This window comes from Epinephelus fuscoguttatus, linkage group LG9 (assembly GCF_011397635.1).
Source record: "Epinephelus fuscoguttatus linkage group LG9, E.fuscoguttatus.final_Chr_v1".
Taxonomy (NCBI): domain Eukaryota; kingdom Metazoa; phylum Chordata; class Actinopteri; order Perciformes; family Serranidae; genus Epinephelus; species Epinephelus fuscoguttatus.
This window is the reverse complement of record NC_064760.1, coordinates 1157192-1182636: the sequence shown is the minus strand read 5'-3', so window position 1 is coordinate 1182636 and position 25445 is coordinate 1157192. Positions and strand designations below refer to the sequence as shown.

The 25445-nt window shown below is 44.1% G+C and overlaps 2 protein-coding genes across 2 annotated transcripts in view; one reads left to right on the top strand and one right to left on the bottom strand.

Moving 5' to 3' along the window:
- Positions 1–217: 217 nt before the first annotated feature.
- The window catches only part of LOC125894085 (uncharacterized), a 328241-nt gene continuing 303013 nt past the window's right edge, over positions 218–25445 (bottom strand). Inside the window, exons 11-13 of the mRNA XM_049585217.1 lie at positions 656–787; positions 568–611; positions 218–259 (exon numbers count right to left, since the gene is read on the bottom strand). Coding sequence (XP_049441174.1) covers positions 251–259; positions 568–611; positions 656–787 — 185 coding nt within the window. The 3' untranslated portion in view covers positions 218–250. The remainder of the gene's footprint in view (positions 260–567; positions 612–655; positions 788–25445) is intronic.
- Positions 3091–25151, top strand: rnf130 (ring finger protein 130). The gene is made up of 8 exons (XM_049585275.1): positions 3091–4032; positions 10407–10598; positions 13273–13523; positions 15622–15693; positions 16973–17055; positions 17747–17843; positions 17952–18138; positions 21095–25151. Exons 1-8 carry the CDS (start codon positions 3768–3770, stop codon positions 21205–21207), a joined length of 1260 nt encoding a protein of 419 aa, XP_049441232.1. The 5' UTR covers positions 3091–3767; the 3' UTR covers positions 21208–25151.

Below are 25445 nucleotides of genomic sequence, written 5' to 3'. Positions count from 1 at the left end.
AGTTTGCTGATCCTCCAGGAGGTCAAGGCTGTCAGGTTCCTGGAGCTGTGGGTTTGATCTGGCTGTGTTCAGGTTGATGTGGCCATCTGTGATACTGACACATGTTGTATTCAACATGTCAGAGCACCTGGAGGAAACCCACACTGACACAGGGAGAACATGTCAGAGCACCTGGAGGAAACCCACGCTGACACGGGGAGAACATGTGGGAGCACCTGGAGGAAACCCACACTGACACAGGGAGAACATGTCAGAGCACCTGGAGGAAACCCACGCTGACACGGGGAGAACATGTGGGAGCACCTGGAGGAAACCCACACTGACACAGGGAGAACATGTGGGAGCACCTGGAGGAAACCCACGCTGACACGGGGAGAACATGTCAGAGCACCTGGAGGAAACCCACGCTGACACGGAGAGAACATGTCGGAGCACCTAGAGGAAACCCACGATGACACAGGGAGAACATGTCAGAGCACCTGGAGGAAACCCACGCTGACACAGGGAGAACATGTCAGAGCACCTGGAGAAAACCCACACTGACACGGGGAGAACATGTCAGAGCACCTGGAGGAAACCCACGCTGACACGGGGAGAACATGTCAGAGCACCTGGAGGATACCCACGTTGACGCAGGGAGAACATGTGGGAGCACCTGGAGGAAACCCACGCTGACACAGGGAGAACATGTCGGAGCACCTGGAGGAAACCCACGCTGACACAGGGAGAACATGTCGGAGCACCTGGAGGAAACCCACGCTGACACAGGGAGAACATGTCAGAGCACCTGGAGGAAACCCACGCTGACACAGGGAGAACATGTGGGAGCACCTGGAGGAAACCCACGCTGACACAGGGAGAACATGTAGACTCCCACTGCACTACCGTGCCGCTCTTTAAAGTTCATTAAAATAATAAAATATATCTAATGTATTGCTCCTGTTATTGATCTGTTATTATTTATTGGTGATCAGCTGCTGAAACAGGAAACAGAAGTGACAGAGCTGATTCACCAACGAGACTTAACTGAGACTGCTGCTGCAGTTACTCACTGCATCCACCAGGTGTCAGTCCTGACCCATCATCATCATCATCATCATCATCATTGCCCCCCAGTGACCTTCATCACTGCTCATCATCACCGATCTGTAACGTCTACATATTCAAACATATGTCATTCCTGCTGCGTCACTTTAACACGTCTCCCTCAAACTCAGCCTGTCAATCAAAATAATTACCTCCTTTTATTTATTATTATTTATTATTATTATTATTGTTGTTTTCATTATTTTTCCAGAGACTGTTGTCTGTGTTTGAATGTAAAAGGATGAACAAAGTGTTTTTGTATAGTTAAACTCCTCAGTGGAGTGTTATCATCTATAGACGTACACATTAAATCCCCTGTGTTGATTTTAGTATCCAGTTCAAACTTGTCCCTCACAGATCATCACACGGTCAGACTCCCCTGATGTACCTGAACCTCTTCACCTGTGTTCTTCAGCTCTCTTTGATCAGATACACTAAATCTGTTGTCAGTCCCTCACACTCATCTTCAGACCCGTGATGATCGAGTTTTTGTGGCTGTAGCTCCTGAACTTTGGCCCCTTGGAATAGAATAAATCTTTATTGTCCACCTCAACACTGAAGGTACACGGCACTAAACAGTCAACAGCACCATACAAACAGACAACAATTCTTAAGCACAATAAAAACACAATAAAGCAAGTAAGGTAAAATAAATAAGCAGTCGAGCAGTTCAAGTCCGTATCTGTGGAGTGGTCACTTTGTTGAGTTGAGCTGATGACATTTGGAAAGAGATGCTGTAGCACCTCCCAGATTGTTCTGCTGACTCTGTGGGTTCTTTCAAAAGTCATCCAAAGACACACCTGTTCAGACAGGTGTCTGCACCAGATCTCTATTATATTCATATTTTGTGTGTTGTTGTCATTGAGAAGTCTGCTTTGTGCCAGTAGTTTTGCTGGTTGTGCACCTTTAATTACGTGGCTCGTATTGTCACTTTGTCCTCTGTTTTCTGTCTTGTTCATGTCCTTGTGAAGCTCCTTATGACCGACGTCTGCAACAAGAGATGTATAAATACATTCACTTACATACACAGTGGGTGTTTTGTCTGCATATATCTTTAAAAACAAAGACAGTGAAGTGTGTGACCATACTGTGTGACTTATTTTTATTTTCATGTTTTGTTGTTTTTACGTTGTGTACGTGCTCTGATGAAATGTCCTCACTATAATAAGCGTGTCTGTTCCTGTTTAACATGTTTAAATGTGTGTTTTTGTAGTTTTCATCTACAGGTGAAAATAAGCCAAGATGGCTGAACTGACACATTCAGAGAAATGTTTATTTATTCATTTATTATAAATGTTATTTCCAATAACAAAGACACATGATGACACACAGACAGGAGGGCAGGGGTGGGTACATGTTAATAACATATGAAATGATGAAACAGAGAGAAGATGTACGGGAACTGCTGTGTGGAGCACAGAAAGTATTTCAGCCAGTGATATTTGTGGTTGTGGAAAGAGTGTGAACAAACTAGATGACGGTCAGTACAAGGACAAAAACACACAACAGAAAATCAGTAATTTTAGGTGGATGAATGAATGAATACAGTGGTAACTGTGCACGTGTGAGTGTTTCCACACAGAAACAGAAAGGTTTATTAATGTCCACAGTCCCTGGGAGCACTTAGGAAATGCAATTTAAAAAATAGAAAAAAATAAAAATGTTATAATAAAGAAATCAAAAAAATTTTGGCTACAAATTGATGACAGCAGCATCTCCATCTCCTGAGAGGAAGCTCCACATCAGCTGCTAAAGATCATTATTATTATTATTATTATTATTATTATTATTATTATTATTAGTGTTGTTGTTGTTATTTTCTGTATTGTGATAACTGAGAGTTACAATAAGCAGACAGACAGGACGACAGACAGACAGACAGACAGGCGGGCGGTCGGTCTCTCGGCAGGTATCGCGACAGCTGATCCAAATCTCAGGTACCTAAACATGAAGGTAACGCACACGCGCCCTGTCTGCCGCCTCCCCGTGCCGTGGCTCTGCGCCTGCGCAGTGCGCCCCAAACTGAGAGACGGAGAGACGGGGCTCGAGCCTCCGCACCGTGACAACAACCAGCGGAACAAAACCGGAATAAAACACCGACCAACAGCAGGATCCAGCGGCCGTGAATCCACCGAGCCCCACCGGACACTCACCGGGAGAGCAGCGGCAGAGGAGGCGGGAGGAGAGCGGAGGCAGGCGGGGGTCCGCAGCCCGGGAGCTGCCTGTCTGTCCGCCTGCAGACGGTAAGACAAAGCGGACTGAAGCAGCTGCCAGCGCCGCTTTTAAACGTCGTGTTAACACTGAGTCACGGTACCGGATTCACCGCGGCGCCTTAAAACGAGCCGTTATTCACCGGAGGTCTGGGTGTGACGTGTGTTTTTACCCGCGGACGGTGTGAGGACGGAAGGCGTGAAGGTCCAGATGTTGGCCTGGTGATGATGCTCCATGTTCTGACAGACACACTGACACCACGGGCTGTCCTGTCCCCTTCAGCATGAACCAGGGCCTGCAGACACTGTGAGGACCCGCTGGAGACATCCGGGACATTTGATGTCCATAAACAGACTGGAGGACATTAATAAAACGAACAGGTGGACACTGCGGTCCTCACGAGGACAGGAAGTGGTTGTTTAAAGGAGTTTCTTTTTGTTTCCTGACAGTTTGGATGTAACAGAGACACCATGTCCCTGAGGTGGACTCAGCTACCTGTCCCGGTGGTCCTGGTCCTGGTCCAGGTCCTGATCCTCTGTCGCTCAGTGTTGGCGGCCCGCTCTGACAGAAACATGGTGTCAGAGGAGTACGTGGGCGCCACGGTGAACGCCACGGTGCTCGACGGACGAGGGAACACCATCCACATGATGAGCAGCGACGACGGGACGTATGGACAGAACTCACCGAAAGTGGACACCAGGGGTGTCGTCATCGCACCTGCACCGCATCACGGAGGTACTGACATCACAACACATCTGAGGTCACACACCTGAGGTCACAACACACCTGAGATCACACACCTGAAGTCACAACACACCTGAGGTCACACACCTGAGGTCACAACACACCTGAGGTCACAACACACCTGAGATCACAACACACCTGAGGTCACACACCTGAGGTCACAACACACCTGAGATCACAACACACCTGAGGTCACACACCTGAGGTCACACACCTGAGATCACACACCTGACGTCACACACCTGAGGTCACACATCTGAGGTCACAACTCACCTGAGATCACAACTCACCTGAGGTCACAACACACCTGAGGTCACACACCTGAGATCACAACTCACCTGAGATCACACACCTGAGATCACAACTCACCTGAGATCACACACCTAAGGTCACAACTCACCTGAGATCACAACTCACCTGAGGTCACAACACACCTGAGGTCACACACCTGAGATCACAACTCACCTGAGGTCACAACACACCTGAGATCACACACCTGAGGTCACACACCTGAGGTCACACACCTGAGGTCACAACTCACCTGAGATCACAACTCACCTGAGATCACAACTCACCTGAGGTCACACACCTGAGGTCACAACTCACTTGAGGTCACACACCTGAGGTCACAAACCTGAGGTCACAACTCACTTGAGATCACAACTCACCTGAGGTCACAACACACCTGAGGTCACACACCTGAGATCACAACTCACCTGAGATCACACACCTGAGGTCACAAACCTGAGGTCACAACTCACTTGAGGTCACACACCTGAAGTCACACACCTGAGATCACAAACCTGAGGTCCCAAACCTGAGGTCACAACTCACTTGAGGTCAGACCACACCTAAGGTCACACACCTGAGATCATAAGCCTGAGGTCACAAACCTGAGGTCACGCACCTGAGGTCAGAACTCACCTGAGGTCACAACACACCTGAGGTCACACACCTGAGGTCACAACACACCTGAGGTCACAGCACACCTGAGGTCACACACCTGAGGTCACAGCACACCTGAGGTCACACACCTGAGGTCACAGCACACCTGAGGTCACAACACACCTGAGGTCACACACCTGAGGTCACAGCACACCTGAGGTCACAACACACCTGAGGTCACAAACCTGAGGTCACACACGTGAGGTCACAACATACCTGAGGTCACACACCTGAGGTCACAACACACGTGAGGTCACACACCTGAGGTCACAACACACCTGCAGTCACACACCTGAGATCACAACACACCTGAGGTCACAACACGTGAGGTCACACACCTGAGGTCACAACACACGTGAGGTCACACACCTGAGGTCACAACACACCTGCAGTCACACACCTGAGGTCACACACCTGAGCTCTGTGAAGCAGGATTGAGGGTCAGTCAGGTAACTTCAGTGTTTTCAGTCTTATGAAGTTTGTCCACTTTTTATGGTGACAAATCACCATGGTAACTAATGTTGAACAGCTCACCTGCTCTGGAGCAACAACCTGTCAACACCTGACCTCTGACCAATCAGATCACTGAAATAAATGTATCCCAACATGGACAAAAGTCCTGAGAGACACAAAGAGTTTATGTCTTTATAGGTCAGTAGATTGTTTATGACACTAAACACATGATGATGATTTTATCTGTGTGTTAATATCTGATCTCTGACAGTGTGTCTGATTTTATACTGACTCCATCACTGCAGCTCAGAGTCACATGACACACCTGTGTGATCATCACTGCAGCTCAGAGTCACATGACACACCTGTGTGATCATCACTGCAGAAACAATCCTCACTGTGAGTTTATGATTATAGATGCAACAGTTCAGTCAGACAGATCTCATCAGCCATTCATTACTCTTTCCCTCAGTATCACAAACACTCTGGTGTTACGTTAAAGAGTTTTATGTGACAGAATAAGAGGAGTTTCTTCATCATACAAACTGAGAAGCATAAAACACTCACTCTCTACTTAAAGCTGCAGCAGGCCGTTTAATTTAGGTGTTATTGGGCAAAAATCCCAAAATAACCTTTGATCATATTGTAATTTAAGCGTTCTGAGAGAAAACTGGACTCCTGCTCCTCGTCTTGTTGTCAGGAGATTTTGTCCAATCACAGGTCATTTCAGACAGAGGGCGTTCCTATTGGCTGTTCTACGTGAAGAGTTTCGTAAATGGAGATATAACGACAATAATAGTAATAACAGGAGCTAAAGGCTCACAGCTGTAGCTTCATCTTTATGTAGCTAACGTTAGCTGGAGCCTCGAACAGTGTGTCCTTCGCCTCGCTCCCCGCCGCTACTGACCTCCAGTCGGGGACACAATCCAGTCCGGACAAACCCCAGCTCAGGGGGCAGACAGCGACCAGCAGAGCCAGAGAGCCGCCGTTTAAGACGTCTCCATGTGTGAGTTCCAGAGCTGCAATTTTATGTTGTACAGACGGAGATTGCTAAATATATTTTTAGGATTGTTATTGGGAAAATAACGTTAGCCATGTAGCAAACTTTTCCACCAACTAGTGCACTAGCATGCTAGCTACAAAGCTAGTGAAGCTTGCTAGCTAACGCTGTCTGCTTAGGACAGAGGAGCAGGAGGAGGGGGGTTCAGATTCTGCTGTGACCTCCCACACTTTAAAGTCATTTATAATAAAACCGAAACATGTTTTACGTTCTGGCCCTTTTTTAAAATTCAGATTTTTTTCTGGTGTTTCTACATCGTCTGATTCTGTCTGACAGCCTGTCGTTTACATTTCACTCTGATGTTCTTCACGCTGTTTGGAGACGAATTGAGGTGAGTCTGAAACCGCGACCCCCGACAGTGAACTGCTTCACCTTAGTAATGTTTGCGCTGCATGTTTGAGGATCTAGAGGATTAACTTTGTTGACGATGACGTCACTGGCTCTGCTGTTTACACAAGTTCTTCCTGGTTCTGTCAGCGATCCGTCACGTCTACACGCCTTCGGCTTCACATAATTCAAACCTGTCTGTGTGTGACCCCTACCATCAGGGTTGGGTACTGAAGTCACCATACTTTTAAGAGTAATGACCAAATTACGTCTGAACTACAGAGAACCGACTGGCGGAGCCAAATACGGCTGTGGAATTAATCGTCTGGTGATCGCGATTATGATTTCCAGGTCAAACGATTTCAAAATTAATGAAATCGAGAGTAAACTATTTTTGGTCACGGATGCCTGGAGATTTTATTTTGTCTTCTGCAGAAGCCGTGCACACACAATACCACCCCCTCCCCTCCTCTGTTCACTCCACGAGCCAGTCTAGTAGGTGAACTACGAATAATGTGAGGGGCAGGTGATCGCTGAAGATTTCAAAAACTGTGTGTGCAAAATGGCAGAGGAAGAGCGAGAGAGGTTGGTCTGTGTGTGTGTGTGTGTGTGTGTGTGTGTGTGTGTGTGTGTGTGTGCGCATGTGCATGCGTGCATCAGGGCCAAACTCCGCCACGCTCGATAAAGAGAGCAGAGGTGAATTGTAAACTCGCGACCATGTAGAGACAGAAATGACATGCCGTCGTGTAAATAATATAAGTCATCACGTGCGCCACACAATCGTTTGCATAATCATGATTTCAATTTTGACCAAAATAATCATGATTATGATTTTTTTCCAAATTCGAGCAGCCCTAGCACCAAATTTTGGTACCTGAGAGTTCACCTGTGTGACAACACCTGGCTTAGACCGTCACTGCAGCTTAACTGGTCTGTTTTCTTTTATAATTTAGAGATAGCCTCGTATCACTGCTGTTTATGAAAGTGATTTTTAAATTACGTACTTCTGCAACATAAGAGAGAGAGAGAGACACACACACACACACACACACACACACAGATGCTCTATATGTGATAAGTAAATAATTGCTTGTTGACTGCAGCTTGTTTAAAGAAATAGATTTTGATTATTATTATGAAGAAATACTTTATTAATCTCAGAGGGGAAATTAAATTCTTTCCTTCTGTTGCCATACACACACAAGCCTGAAATACACACACACACATTAATCCAAGTTGTGAGTATTGTTTTAACAGTATAAATTGGTGTCGTGTCAGTATGTCGGGTGATGTGACTCTCACTCTGATGCTCTGTCTGTCAGAGTTAGATCAGATGAATGATTCATAGCTCACACATTACCTGAAGTCTCATCTTTATACAACTAATATTCAAACTGGTTTAAATAAAGAATTTGATCATACTCTACTCAAGAAAATGAAGGGAACACTTAATGGTCCCAGTCTGACAGGAAGTCAGGTAAACTTCAGAGAGGTCAGTCCAGTGATTGTGAATCAGTTTCAGCTGCTTTGGGTCAAATCAAAGAGACAACAGGACTGAGTGATCCTTCTCTAGTTTGGTCTTCTGCTAGTGTCCTTTTCACTACTGGTAGCATGAGGCCGCACCTGCAGCCCAATCAGGTTGATACCATACCTCCATGAGGGTGGCATGAGGGCCCCACGTCCTCTAGTGGGACCTGTGCTCACAGCCCAGCACCGTGCAGCTCCATCATTCACCAGAGAACACCAGAACTGGCAGGTCCACCATCGGTGCCCCGTTCTCTTCACAGATGAGAACAAGTTCACACTGAGCACATGTGACTCATCGGGAGCATGCCCAGACGTTGTCAGGAGGTCATACAGGCAGGCGTGGGCTGTGCACACGACTGAGTCAGAAGATGAGTTGATGTGATAAAATTCTCACACGATGGATCAGCCTGTGATTTAAATGTTTGACGCTGATTTTGAATCCAGCCCTCAGTGGGTCGATGGTTTTGGTTTCCACCGACAGTTGTTATGTCATTTGGTTCTCAGCTAACTAAACAATGTACATCAGTAAAGATTTTACACTTGAATAATTTGTTCATCAAGCTCTGATGTGGGATTTAGGTGTTCTCTTTTTTTTTTGAGCAGTGTATTTCCTGATCTTTGCTGAGTAACAGTTTTGTGTGAAAGGAATTAAAGGCCTGTCCCAAATATAGGCCTGTTGAGTGCTGTAATTTAAGCAAATAATAGCCCGGGCTACTAATAGAAATTTAACGGTAAGTGTGTAATTTAAAAAACACAATAAAAAAGAAAAGAAAACAGACCAGATACCTGTTCACCCATACTCACGCTTTACTGATCCAGGTGTGCTCTTAATTTGGCACAGATTGACAGTTTGATTCTGAAGGTCAGAGTGTCTGTAGTATATGTAGTAGTATATACAGTAGTACTGTAGTAGTGGGACACTGTGGTGTGGCTGAAGGTCGGAGTGTCTGTAGTATATGTAGTAGTGTATGCAGTAGTACTGTAGTGGTGTGACACTGTGGCGTGGCTGAAGGTCAGAGTGTCTGTAGTATATGTAGTAGTATATACAGTAGTACTGTAGTAGTGGGACACTGTGGTGTGGCTGAAGGTCGGAGTGTCTGTAGTATATGTAGTAGTGTATGCAGTAGTACTGTAGTAGTGGGACACTGTGGCATGGCTGAAGGTCAGAGTGTCTGTAGTATATGTAGTAGTATATGCAGTAGTATATGTAGTAGTATATGCAGTAGTACTGTAGTAGTGGGACACTGTGGCGTGGCTGAAGGTCGGAGTGTCTGTAGTATATGTAGTAGTATATGCAGTAGTACTGTAGTAGTGGGACACTGTGGCATGGCTGAAGGTCAGAGTGTCTGTAGTATATGCAGTAGTATATGTAGTAGTATATGCAGTAGTACTGTAGTAGTGGGACACTGCGGCGGGCTTGGAGGCGTCAGGTTACAGTCAGACTGCCCTCACAGAAGGACACTGCAGCTCTGACTGTCTGCACCAGCTGAGCTTTAATATCTGTTAGAACTGATCCTGACATCAATACATACTTAAATCATCCTGCAGACAGACAGAACAATGGTTATATCCAATAACTAATACAGACTCTGTGATGATGAGGTGATCAGAAAATGACTGTGAGGATGCAACCTGATGATCAGTAAGTCAGTCGGAGGGTATTTTCACTCTTGGCCTCTTTCAGACCTCCAAATGAACTCCGAGTGATGAGTCAGCGTTTTGTGGATCTGTGTGAACACTCAGGTCCTCTGGAACAAACTGTCCTCAGACAGGTTTCATTTCCTGTCCGTGTTGTGGTTCCTTTAACCTGTACACTGTGAACACAAAGATCTCCAGGTTCACTGCAACACCTGTGTTTTAACCCTGGAGATTACATGGCTCTGGGATGCTCCAAGAACAAACAAACAGAAACATGTCTGCTGTTAACAGCAGCAGGAAGACAGTGATGATGATGATGATGATGATGATGATGATGGCAGTAGAGGATGTTGTTGTGTTTTATCAGTGAAGTGGTAACTAGAGCAGTAACCATTCTAACGCTGTGTCTCCTCAGTGGTGGACCGGCAGGGCTGCGACCCCAACACTCGTTTCCTGGTCCCTCCCAGGAACGTCCACTGGGTGGCGCTGCTGCAGAGAGGAAACTGCACCTTTAAAGAGAAGATCCTGAAGGCGGCAGCCTACAACGCCACGGCGGTCCTCATCTACAACAACTCCACTAATAAGACGGTGAAGATGGGACATGAAGGTCAGAGTCCAAACGCCACAGTTTATCTTAGCTTAGCATAACAAGGTGAAACAGTTGGCTTAGCCTAGCATAAAGACTGGAAATGGGGAAACAGCTATTTTCGATTAGCGTAAATACTAGAATCAGGGGAAACAACAGTTAGCTTAGTCTAGCGTAAAAACAAGAAAGAAGGGGAAACAGTTAGCTTAGCTCAGTATAAAGACTGGAAACAAGAGGAACCACTACCTTATCTTAGCATAGAAAAGGGGAAACAGCTATCTTAGCTTAGCATAAGAACTGGAAACAAGGGGAAACAGTTAGCTTGGCTTAGCATAAGAACTTGAAACAAGTCGAAACAGCTATCTTAGCTTAGCATAAGGACTGGAAACAAGTGAAAGCAGTTAGCTTGCAATGTGGAAATATTCCTTTAAGTTGTGATTGAGAGGAGGAGGAGGAGGAGGACAGTGTGTATGTGAGGAGTGACTTCCTGAGGATCGATGCCGAGGTCTAAATATAGACTGGAATGTGTCATTAATTGATGAGGTCACTGTGACCTCACTGTGTGTGTGTGTGTGTGTGTGTGTGTGTGTGTGTGTGTGTGTGTGTGTGTGTGTTAGTTATGGTCCTGGTGCTGAATGTCAGAGAGCACAAACAGAAACAATCTGATCTGCTGAGAAAAAAATAATCATTTTTATAAACTTGATTTCTGAACCAAACAAAAACAGTTTGAAAATGTAAATATTAAAATACATTAAAAACAACTTGCACAGTAAAATGTGCAGTAGTGTCACACTGCAGTACAGTGTAGTAGGGTCACACTGCAATACAGTGTAGTACGGTTATACAGCAGTACAGTGTAGTAGTGTCACACTGCAGTACAGTGTAGTACTGTTATACAGCAGTACAGTGTAGTACTGTTATACAGCAGTACAGTGTAGTAGTGTCACACTGCAGTACAGTGTAGTACTGTTATACTACAGTACAGTGTAGAAGGGTCACACTGCAATACAGTGTAGTACGGTTATACAGCAGTACAGTGTAGTAGTGTCACACTGCAGTACAGTGTAGTACTGTTATACAGCAGTACAGTGTAGTAGTGTCACACTGCAGTACAGTGTAGTACTGTTATACAGCAGTACAGTGTAGTAGTGTCACACTGCAGTACAGTGTAGTACTGTTATACAGCAGTACAGTGTAGTAGTGTCACACTGCAGTACAGTGTAGTACTGTTATACTACAGTACAGTGTAGAAGGGTCACACTGCAATACAGTGTAGTACGGTTATACAGCAGTACAGTGTAGTAGTGTCACACTGCAGTACAGTGTAGTACTGTTATACAGCAGTACAGTGTAGTACTGTTATACAGCAGTACAGTGTAGTAGTGTCACACTGCAGTACAGTGTAGTAGGGTCACACTGCAGTACAGTGTAGTACTGTTATACTACAGTACAGTGTAGAAGGGTCACACTGCAGTACAGTGTAGTACGGTTATACAGCAGTACAGTGTAGTAGTGTCACACTGCAGTACAGTGTAGTACTGTTATACAGCAGTACAGTGTAGTACTGTTATACAGCAGTACAGTGTAGTAGTGTCACACTGCAGTACAGTGTAGTACTGTTATTCTGCAGTGCAGTGTAGTAGGGTCACACTGCAGTACAGTGTAGTAGTGTTATGCTGCAGTACGGTATAGTACTGTTATACAGCAGTACAGTGTAGTAGTGTCACACTGCAGTACAGTGTAGTACTGTTATTCTGCAGTACAGTGTAGTAGGGTCACACTGCAGTACAGTGTAGTAGTGTTATACTGCAGTACGGTATAGTACTGTTATACTACAGTACAGTGTAAAAGGGTCACACTGCAATACAGTGTAGTACGGTTATACTGCAGTACAGTGTAGTAGTGTCACACTGCAGTACAGTGTAGTAGTGTCACACTGCAGTACAGTGTAGTACTGTTATACAGCAGTACAGTGTAGTAGTGTCATACTGCAGTACAGTGTAGTAGTGTTATACTGCAGTACAGTGTAGTAGGGTCACACTGCAGTACAGTGTACTAGTGTTATACTGCAGTACAGTGTAGTACTGTTATACTGCAGTACAGTGTAGTAGGGTCACACCCCAGTACAGTGTAGTACTGTTATTCTGCAGTACAGTGTAGTAGGGTCACACTGCAGTACAGTGTGTAGTACTGTTATACTGCAGTACAGTGTAGTAGTGTCACACTGCAGTACAGTGTAGTACTGTTATTCTGCAGTACAGTGTAGTAGGGTCACACTGCAGTACAGTGTAGTAGTGTTATACTGCAGTACGGTATAGTACTGTTATACTACAGTACAGTGTAAAAGGGTCACACTGCAAGTGTCACAGTAGTGCACTGCAGTACAGTACAGTAGTGTCACACTGCAGTACAGTGTAGTACTGTCACACTGCAGTACAGTGTAGTAGTGTTATACTGCAGTACAGTACAGTAGTGTCACACTGCAGTACAGTGTAGTACTGTCACACTGCAGTACAGTGTAGTAGTGTCATACTGCAGTACAGTACAGTAGTGTCACACTGCAGTACAGTGTAGTAGTGTTATACTGCAGTACAGTACAGTAGTGTCACACTGCAGTACAGTGTAGTAGAGTCACACTGCAGTACAGTGTAGTAACCTGTCCTGACTCTACTTGTCCCTGGTTCTGTACATTCAGGTACCGGTGACACGGTGGCAGTGATGATTACAGAGGCGTACGGTAAAGAGATCCTGGCTCACCTAGAGAGGAACCTGACCGTCCTGGTCTCAGTGGTGGTCGGCCAACGTGGTTCTGCCAAAAACATCAACCGAGGCTCGCTGGTCTTTGTCTCCATCTCCTTCATCGTCCTCATGATCATCTCGTCTGCCTGGCTCATCTTCTACTTTATCCAGAAGATCCGCTACACCAGCGCCCGTGACCGCAGCCAGGTGATATGCTAACACACCGCTAACATGCTAATTTAAAGGTAACAGGCTAAAGCACCGCTTACAAGCTAACAGGCTAACACACTGCTAATATGCTAATACGCTAATACAAAGCTAACACTTTAACACACTGCTAAAATGCTAATGTAAAGTTAACAAGCTGACACACAGATAACGTACAGCTAATAAGCAAACATATAGCTAACAGATTAACACACTGCTAACACGCTAACTGACAAACGCACTGCAAACAGACTAACACACTGCTGACAGGCTAACTGACTAACACACTGCTAACACACTAACACACTGCTAACACACTAACTGGCTAACACACTGCTAACAGATTAATGGTGCGTTCCAGGCAACCCGTAACTCGTGTTTTCACAACCTGTAACCCGTGAAAGTGCACTGGAACGGCAGTCAAACCCGTAACTTCCCACCCATGAAGTCGTACCAGATTGATGTACTCCCAGTTACGGTTTCTGACGTCACACAGCCCTCTAAACCAATTACCTTACTCCTCTAAACAACAATGGCAGCCCTATGGATGCGGTGTTGATGCAGGTGGTACATGGTGAGAAATAGACATAAAATAACCCTAATGTTAACGCATTATTGGCAGCCGCTCTAACAGCTGGTTTCTAGTGCAAGAATAAATCAATACAAAATACGTTTCCAAACACACAGATAACGTAAAAAGTAGCCTATAATAGCATCTGTGACCCTATCCTCCTCCGTTTTGCTCAAATGAGCAAGGAGCAGGTACCTTTGGCGATAGCAATAATGGGGAAGCACAAACAAACGGTTCGCCATGTTCAACGTTAAACAGGAAGTTTGCCGTAACTTTCCTGGAACGCTACAATGTCGTAACTCGTGACTTGAACTCGTGATTTACGAGTTCAATAGCCTGCCTGGAACGCACCATAACATACTGCTAACAGACTAACACACTGCTAGCACACTAACTGGCTAACACACTTCTAACAGACTAACACACTGCTAACTGGCTAACACACTACTAACAGATTAATATACTGCTAACAGATTAACACACTGCCAACAGACTAACACACTGCTAACAGATTAATATACTGCTAACAGACTAACACACTGCTAACAGATTAATATACTGCTAACAGACTAACACTCTGCTAACAGATTAATATACTGCTAACAGATTAATATACTGCTAACAGACTAACACTCTGCTAACAGATTAATATACTGCTAACAGATTAACACACTGCTTACAGACTAGCAGGCTAACATGCAGCTAACATAGAGCTAATATGTTAACACACAGCTAACAGGCTTACACTCAGCTAACAGGTTATCACACAGCTAATATAGCACTAATATGCTAACATACAGCTAAGAGGCTTACACACAGCTAACACGCAGCTAACAGCTAATAGGCTAACTCCACTCTTCTCATCCCCCCCTTATACATCTCTTCTTCCTCTCCTCCTCCACTTCCTCTCATCCTCCCATCCCCCTCTCCTCCTCTTCCTCCTCCTCTCGTTGTGCAGATGAACATTAATATTTAATGAGGTGAATCTCTGCTGAAAGTTTAATGGAGCAGTGGGTAGTCACCCCCCACTGTAATATAACCTTCCTCTCAGGACTCTGTCTCCCTCCTCCTCATCCTCCTCCTCCCTCCTCTCTCCATCTGCTGCAGAACAACCTTCACTTCACCTCATCAGCATCTGCTGACCCTGAAGTACTGTTGACAGTACTGTAGTACACATGCCTCACAGACAGTAGTACTGTTGACAGTACACATGCCTCACAGACAGTAGTACTATTTACAGTACACATGCCTCACAGATAGTAGTACTGTTGACAGTACTGTAGTACACATGCCTCACAGACAGTAGTACTATTTACAGTACACATGCCTCACAGACAGTAGTACTATTTACAGTACACATGCCTCACAGATAGTAGTACTGTTGACAGTACACATGCCTCACAGACAGTAGTACTATTTACAGTACACATGCCTCACAGATAGCAGTACCGTTGACAGTACTGTCACATATGTGTTCATGTGTCCACTTCCTGTTTGACCTGTAGTAACTTCCTCTCTGTCCCTCAGCGTCGTCTTGGTGATGCAGCAAAGAAAGCCATCGGGAAGCTGACCACGAGGACGGTGAAGAAAGGAGACAAGGTAAAGACGTCTTTAACGTCTTGTTAATGTTGACCTCCAGATGAGACTTAGACTTAGAAGACCTTTAATGTCCCCGGGGGGCAATTTTGTTTACAGCACAATACGTAAAACACATACATCTACTCTGTAGATACGATGACACCAGATTACACAGACATATCACACATAAATTACACATATACACACAGAATAACTCTCTTGGTCTTTGATATATTTAACTGTAAATGTGACGCCTCACACCAGCTCACAAAACAGGTCCATGCCCAATTTCATCCTGGTTCAGTGAGCTAACTACGGCAGTATCATCTGCAAATTTAATATATGACTCCCAGGGTGACTTTTTTTCATCTTTCTAGCATGTAGCTAGCTAACGTTGTCTGCTTATTATCGTCTTGATCATAACAGAATACATAAACTTTCACCACTGATAAGGACGCCACAAGAACACATGTTCAGATTATCAAACAGAAGGTGGATCATCGGTGTTTGTTTCTGCCCACCAGTGTTTGATAATGTAGCTAGCATGCTAATGTTAGCGAGCCTTTATTTTCCCAGGATGGTGCGTGGGTGCAGACAGAACCAAACTAAACTGACTTTATACAACTGAAAGAAAGAACATGTGTTCTTGTGGTGTCCTTTGTAAAATGACCAGAGGTGACAGTTTCTATATTCTGACAGAATCAAGCAGACAGTGTTCTGTAGCTAACGTGCTAGCTAGTTAAAAAGTTGATTGCCTCCACATGAAATTATGTTCTATAGAAATGTCTCCACAGGTATTAATCAGGACAATGAGACAAATTCATGTTTGACAAACAAGAGTTTTTACAGTTCCTCATGAATTATTTTCCAGCACATCAGTGATTCAGTTCCTGTCAGTGTAACACACACTCCTCTATTAGATTAGACATTTAATATTCACATTATAATTAACTGGAGACTAAACTTTATTTTTCTGCTACATGTTGAACATAAACCCATGAATGTAAAAATGTCTCACTGCAGATGGTTGAGAAATATAAATGTTATAAAGCTTTTTATCCTGAAAAACTGCTGCTCCTGTCTCCTGTCTTTCCGTCTCCAAAATGGCGGCACCACTGACGTATGATCCAGCAGCCAATGAGGCGTCTGTATTTCATATAGAAGCTGAAAACTACCAGTTGTGAACGGAAAACAACAGGTTTTAATTTGTGAAGTTTCGATGTCACGTTAACATATTCATGTTTGTGTATATGTATGTATGTGTGTGTGTGTGTTTGTTTGTTTGTTTGTTTGTTTGCAGGAAACTGATCCAGATTTTAACCACTGTGCGGTGTGTATCGAAGCGTACCAGCTGAACGATGTGGTCCGCATCCTGCCCTGCAAGTGAGTCTGAACACACTCATACGTTAATGACGCACTGGACTCTATCACCAGTCAGACCAGTATCACCAGTCAGACCAGTATCAGTCAGCCCAGTATCAGTCAGCCCAGTATCACCAGTCAGACCAGTATCAGTCAGCCCAGTATCAGTCAGCCCAGTATCACCAGTCAGCCCAGTATCAGTCAGCCCAGTATCACCAGTCAGACCAGTATCAGTCAGCCCAGTATCAGTCAGCCCAGTATCACCAGTCAGACCAGTATCAGTCAGCCCAGTATCAGTCAGCCCAGTATCACCAGTCAGCCCAGTATCAGTCAGACCAGTATCAGTCAGACCAGTATCACCAGTCAGCCCAGTATCAGTCAGACCAGTATCAGTCAGCCCAGTATCACCAGTCAGCCCAGTATCAGTCAGACCAGTATCAGTCAGCCCAGTATCACCAGTCAGACCAGTATCACCAGTCAGACCAGTATCAGTCAGCCCAGTATCACCAGTCAGACCAGTATCAGTCAGCCCAGTATCAGTCAGCCCAGTATCACCAGTCAGACCAGTATCAGTCAGCCCAGTATCAGTCAGTATAAAACATCATGTATGAAGTCTGAACTGGTCCTGGATCAGATCTGTGTTCTGATGCTCTGATATTTGTGTGTGTGTGTGTGTGTGTGTGTGTGTGTGTGTGTGTGTGTGTGTGTGCAGACATGTCTTCCATAAGGTGTGTGTGGACCCGTGGCTGAACGAGCACTGCACCTGTCCCATGTGTAAACTCAACATCCTGAAGGCTCTGGGCATCATGGTGAGTCATCGATGACATCATTAACACACACACACACACACACACACACACAGACAGACATACACACCACGTGTGTCTCTAACACCTGTCCCCTGTCTCCGTCCTCAGACCAGTCTCCCCTGTGTGGACAGCGTGGTGTTGGACGTGGAGCGTCTGGGCGTCAGTCAGGCGTCCAGCAGCCAGAGAGCAACGCTGGGTGACAGCAACCAGCCGTCCATCAGCCTGGAGCCGCTCAGCCCCCCCCACCCTGAGGCCACGCCCAGAACCCCTGCTGACATCACCATCGCTGTGACCAGTAAGAAAGCAGCAGGACATGATGGCACGGCACCATAAACACAAGACACAGGGCAACTTAACAATCAGATGGCAACTTTATAATCACAGAGCAACTTTGCAATCACAGAGCAACTTTATAATCACAGGGAAACTTTATAATCACAGGGCAACTTTACAATCACAGGGAAACTTTATAATCACAAGGAAACTTTATAATCACAGAGCAACTTCATAATCACAGGGAAACTTTATAATCACAGGGCAACTTTGCAATCACAGAGCAACTTTATAATCACAAAGCAACTTTATAATCACAGGGAAACTTTATAATCACAGGGCAACTTTACAGTCACAGGGCAACTGAAGTCTGATACAGGTGCCAACACATAACTGTAGGTGCAACTAAACTTTACATTCAACCTAAAGCAAATTAACACTGTGATAGCCTTACACTTTTATAGAGCAACTTTACACTGTTGTAGAGCAACTTGACACTATAAATACTGTCATAGAGCAACTTTACACAATTAGTACTGTCATAGAGCAAATTGATGCTGTTAATACCATCATATAACAACTTTACACTGTCATAGAGCAACTTCACACTATTAATACTGTCATAGAGCAACTTCACACTATTAATACCGTCATAGAACAACTTTACACTGTCATAGAACAACTTCACACTATTAATACTGTCATAGAGCAACTTCACACCACTAATACCATCATAGAGCAACTTCACACTATTAATACTGTCATAGAGCAACTTGACACCACTAATACCATCATAGAGCAACTACACACTATTAATACTGTCATAGAGCAATTTGACACTATTAATACTGTCATAGAGCAACTTCACACCACTAATACCATCATAGAGCAACTACACACTATTAATACTGTCATAGAGCAACTTGTCATAGAGCAATTTGACACTATTAATACTGTCATAGAGCAACTTCACACCACTAATATATCATAGAGCAACTTCACACTATTAATACTGTCATAGAGCAATTTGACACTATCAATACTGTCATAGAGCAACTTCACACTATTAATACTGTCATAGAGCAACTTGTCATAGAGCAACTTGACACTATTAATACTGTCATAGAGCAACTTGACACTATTAATACTGTCATAGAGCAACTTGACACTATTAATACTGTCATAGAGCAACTTGACACTATTAATACTGTCATAGAGCACCTTCACACTGTTAATACTGTCATAGAGCAACTTGACACTATTAATACTGTCATAGAGCAACTTGACACTATTAATACTGTCATAGAGCAACTTGACACTATCAATACTGTCATAGAGCAACTTGACACTATTAATACTGTCATAGAGCAACTTGTCATAGAGCAACTTGACACTATTAATACTGTCATAGAGCAACTTGTCACAGAGGAACTTGACACTATTAATAGTCATAGAGCAACTTGACACTATCAATACTGTCATAGAGCAACTTGACACTATTAATACTGTCATAGAGCAACTTGTCATAGAGCAACTTGACACTATTAATACTGTCATAGAGCAACTTGTCATAGAGCAACTTGACACTATTAATACTGTCATAGAGCAACTTGTCACAGAGCAACTTCACACTATTAATACTGTCATAGAGCAACTTGTCATAGAGCAACTTGACACTATTAATACTGTCATAGAGCAACTTGACACTGTCAGAAAGCAGCTCTACACTACTGCACTGATCATGTCTGTAAACATACAGGTTATATTAACTGGGACTGAATTAATAAGGTGTATTGATTAAACTACAGGGAGCATTGATTTGATTAGTTTTTTTTTTTAAAGATATTTTTTGGGCATTTTTAATTTTATTTGACAGGACAGACAAGTGTGAAAGGGGGAGAGAGAGAGGGAGTGACATGCAGCAAAGGGCCACGGGCTGGATTCAAACCCAGGCCGCTGCGGCAACAGCCTTGTACATGGGGCGCCTGCTCTACCACTAAGCCACCGACGCCCCGATTTGATTAGTTTTAATGTGAAATGTCGAATCAGCCACGAGGTTGCTCTGCTGTGTGACGTTGCATTTGGTTCAGTTAGGTCTTTATTTTAATCATATTTAAACAGATTGTAGGTGTTCTTCACACAGGATTTTCACATGTCGGACGACCTCAGAGTCACACAGACACAAATATAAAACAGGAGCAGCTGTTGAGAAACATTGAACGCTGCTCACACAGATAACGACCCTGAGCTCAGCCTCTGAGGTCACTGCAGCAGATTCTCTTCATTATATTAGTAACACTGTGCTGTGGACATGTTGCTGCAGACATGTTGCTGCAGACATGTTGCTGCAGACGTGTCGTGCCATGTCTGTGCCTCAGGTATTTCAGCCGTGTGTCAGAAAACCAACTTCACACTGTCGTGGAGCAGAAGAGATCTGGTAGATCTATAATAACTGTGACAGAGCTTAATAAAACTCAGTTTCAGACGACCACAGAACAAGAGGATGATTTAATCAAAGATGATCCTGGTCGCTGTGTCGGGCAGAAATTAATCCAGGTTATATCGTCCTTTCCTTCAGTGTCTGTTGGTTTTGCTGCAGTGTTTCAAATTGTCCACTAGACGGAGCCAGTGACATCATAAACATACACCTGATGATGTCATCAGATCATCTTATAGATCCTCAGTGTGAGCTGAAGCTCTGAAAGTCTGCATCATAGATTTAATTTTAATAGTGATGTTGGTGTTGATCCAGCTGATGATCTGAGGACAGAACAAACACAACTTCCTGTCTGCTGCTGTCTGTTAATAAATTATTGAATATTGATAAATGTGGCGTAGTTTGGTTCTAACAGTTTTGTTTTATAACCACATATATTTGTACATGTATGTAATATATTTACATGACTCATATGGCGCACATTGTCGTGTAAATCTTTTTCGTTCTGACGTGGATGTTGATTGTTTTTCTGTGTCGTCAGGCGGCGGTCACTTCTTCAACAGGAACTCGATGTCTCCTCGCAGCGTCGTCTGTGAGATGGAGCTGCCGGACATTCAGGCCTCGCTCGACCTCTACGACGACAACAAGTCCTGAGGCTCATCGTCATGGTTACGACCTCACTGCCTCCACCTCCACCTGCTGATGGACGGACAACCCAATAAGGAAGCAGGATGTGTTTGGTGTTTCCTGTAGGGTGGGTGGATGGTCAGGGGGTCTGAAAATGGAAAAACGTGGACGAACTTTGAAAAATCATTTAATCCATCAGACTTTCTTCAGCCTGGACTCAGTCTGGATCCTGGTCTCAGTTTAGACCCCGTAACTCGACGTGTTTTTATTTTCCCCAGAAGAAGAAAAACTTTTGAGGAAACAGAGATGTTTTTTGTGTCAAATTATTAGAAATTCTTTCTAAAACAAATATTCCTGAGATCCTGAGGAAGTAGAACCTGAACTAGGATCCTCGGATGGAACCAGGGGTAATGCCTTGGTTGAGTTTCTTGAAAAGTTCCTGTAAAGGTTTTGGAGTCCCCAGAGCACTCTTTTGTTCTTGGAAAAGGGTTCCTGGGGTAGGTCCTTTGTTTCTAAAAAGGTTCCTGGAAAGGTTCCTGAACAGCTAAAAACATGTATGGGTCCCAGCAAAACGTTGTAAATTTCTTAAACGGTTTTTTTATAGGTTCTGAGTTCTCAAAAACGTCCCTATGTTTCTGGAAAAGGTCCAGAGCTCCTTAGAAGGATCCTGGGTTCCTCTAAAAAGTTTGTGAATTCTTAAAGAGGTTTCTTGGTTCTGAAAATGCCCCGGAGTGCCTAAAACGGTTCTTTAAAAAGTTTCAGAGTCCCTTAAAGTTCCCAGGCTCTTGTAAAAAAGAGAGATCCTAAAGCATTTCTTGGGTTCCTGGAACAATTTTGTGAGTTCCTAAAGATTTCCTGAACAGGTTCCCAGACTCCATAAAATGTTCCCTGAAGCATTTACTGGACACCAAATGCACTCTTGGAAAAGGTTTTGAGATCCCAAAAAGGTTCATGAGTGCCTAAAGAGCTCCTGGAAAGGTTCTTGGAGTCTTGGAAGGGTTCTTGGGTTCCTGTAAATGATCCTGAGCTCTTACAAGGGTTCGTAAAACATGTTCTTGGGTTGTCAAAAAAATCTGCTTCCTACCAAGGATCCTGAAATGGTTCTCAAGGCTTTAAAAAGGTTCCTGTGCTCCTGGAAAACAGGTGAAAAGATTTTTATTTGAGACGATCCTGCCTGAACCTAAATGGACCTGGAAGCGCCAGGACTAGAACCATAACAGACCCAGAGAACATGAACCAAGAAAAGGTTCTCTGATGTTCTGCATTAAGGCAGGATTCTGGACATTTGGGAATCTGTAACTTGACCCTCTGATTGGCTGACTGAAGATGACATCATGAACAGACTCTTGTGGACTCCAGTTAGTCTGACTGAAGACCTGGATCAGAATTCCTCAATAAACTGACTGAGCTTATTCTTCGTGCTCTTCATCAGACTGGAACCAGCACCAGAGGAAGACCTGGATCCGGATCCTCTGTAGAAACTCTGGAGGAAACCGTCTTGTGAACTTTAACAGTGTTAAATCCCCTGTAGCAAAAAGAGACGTTAGATTTAAAGGAACAGTCCGATATTTCAGAAAATACTCTTGTTCTCTGTTTGAGCATCATGTGGGGATCCTCAGGGAGGCGTCCCGGGTCCTCTGTTCTTCTTATTAAAGGGACACTTCTACATGTATTAAACCCTCGTGTTCTCCAGACTCAGACGAGACGATGAGTAGCTTAGCTTAGCACAAATAGTGGAAGCAGGTGGAAACTGTTAGCTCCACCAAAAGAGAGAAAATTAACCTCCAACAACCTCCAGTCCATCTGAGTTTACCTTGTTAGCTAATGGGGCTAGTCAGCAGTTCGTCCTGTAGTCCACTGGTCGAGTTAACAGTAGAGTCATCTGGAGTCTGCAGGTCTTTGAGCCAATCAGAAGAGAGTCGGAGGTGAGTCATTTCCTGTACTGCCAGAAACTGAAAAGCAGAAAACAAATAAGTTCACTTTGATTGTTGTTAAGTAATTTTTGCTCAAAAATTAAGTTCTGTCCAGATGAAGCTCAAACTGTTGTGTAAAAGTTGGTGTAATACAACAGCTGGTCGGTGACACAAAACCACCACAGAAGAAGAAGAAGTGGTGATTCAGAGAGCTCTCCCTCAAAGAGTCTCTCAGTTCTGGTCTGTATAGCCCCTTTTCCACGGCAGGAACTTTTATCAATTACCCGGAATTCTGAAAAACCTCTGCAAGTTTCCACTGAAATTACCCGGGTAAAAAACTTTCCCTCAACCCGAAATTTACCCTGGAAAAAGTACCTAGTAGGGAGGTAGGACTTTTCAAATTACCCAGAATTCTTGAGGGGCGGGGCTGTTTGCTGAAGAACGCTGATTGGTGGAACACACACTTGCAGCATTCCGCACTTCCTGGTACGGGCAGCCGCTGAAAACTTTATTTAATTTCTACAAGCTTCACTTTGTTTCTGTTTTGATGCAGGATAGGCACTGACACCTGGTACTAAATTAGCCCCGGGGCTAAAATATTAAAGGCCATAGTGTCAGACATAACGTTAGTGTCGGTGGATGAGAGACTGTGGGCGGAGCATATTGAATATCGCTGTCTATATTGGTGAATTGTTCCTAATGAGCTCTAATGACAGCTGTCTGTATGTAGACTAACTTGGTTTGACACTTACCTTAAAATACTTTACACTGAGCTGCTGGCTGAGACAAACAGCCCCAACTCTCTACACCAGCACGTAACCAGCCAATGAACTGGCGGAGCCAAATACACGCTGCACGCCGAATCATCTACGTCATCACGCTAATTTGAATAAATTTACTGGAACTTTAGGTGAGGTGGAAACAAACCGCACAGATTACCAGGAATTATTTTACCCAGGTAAATAAATCCCTGGGAATAAAAATTCCTGGAAATGTTGGTGGAAAAGGGGCTAATCTGGTACTTTCTTCTTGACCTGTGATCCAGGTGGCTCAGATCTTTAGAGATTGGCTTTTTTTTTTTTCCTTCAGTGTCTGGTACAGACTGCTTTAGGTTCCACGTCACAGTGACATCATGTTATGAGCTGGAGGTGCAGCTGCCTCTCCCCCACAGGGCTGTAGGCTCCATAGGAGTGTTAAAATGTGTTTGTCTTGTTGTGTTATTGGGAGCCAGAATAGAAGGAGTCATGGCTCAAAACCAGCCGCCACTGCCCGTCAACAAAAACAAAGACAACTATGGTTAAATGTGATAAGACCAAAGGACTGGACGCACACTTCACATCAGGCTTGAATGCAGAGTTAATTATGCTCATTAAACTTTACAAGGTGCTTCACGATTCAGCATCAAAAGGAAATATTAAGAGATAACAACAGTTCATCACTGATAAATAATTATTTTATCAGTGAAACATTCTTGTATCTGTAATTATAAGACTATTCCTAATATGTGTCCCTCAGCTCCACAGTTGTCAGTCAGTCAGCTGTTCGTCAGCGTCGACCCTTTAACGTAAAGTTCATTTACAAACAAAGCCGTTCAGTCTTTAGATGAACATGTTCAAATCTGCAGCAGGAAGTGACGCGGCTGCTCCCTCTCTTCCTATTGGCTCACAGACCTCAGGTGTAATGTCAGCAGGTGGACCCAGTGTGTGATGCTGCTAATGCGTCTCCTCTCAGTGTTTCTGTTTGAAAAGTGGCGGACTGCTCCTTTAAAGTGTATGAATAAATTAAACAGCTTCTGAATTACTCAGCGTGTAATAATCAGCTCCACGACGGGGCTCAGTATATAAACAGCATTATACAATCTATAACCTGATCGATCGATATTATCTCTGAAGTGACCTGAAGACGTCCTGAAGGATTCGTCTGTCCTCGTCTGTCTGTCCTCGTCTGTGTGTCACATGGTACTGATGATGATGGTGGTGGTGGTGGTGGTGGTGATGAAGAGGGTGTGTGTGATGCTTTCAGTTCACTGTGTCTCTTACTGCCTCAGCATTAAAGTGTCATTAAAGTGTCATTATTGCCTTTAATGTGTGGCCGTCTGTCTTTATTTCTCCTCACAGGAAACAGTTTTAATACACACAGGAAGTAACTGAACATGTGACTAAAATACAAACGTAGGCTGTGAGATAAATCAGAGAAAGTGAAGTGTTGCAATTTGTTCAGTCACATTTTATTTTCATTCATTATGACTCTGAGTGATGGCTGCGGCCAGAGGCTGCACGAACATATGTCTGATTCTTGTGAGTACGATGTCTGAACTGCGCAGCCAATCAGGTGTCAGCAGCTCATTAACAT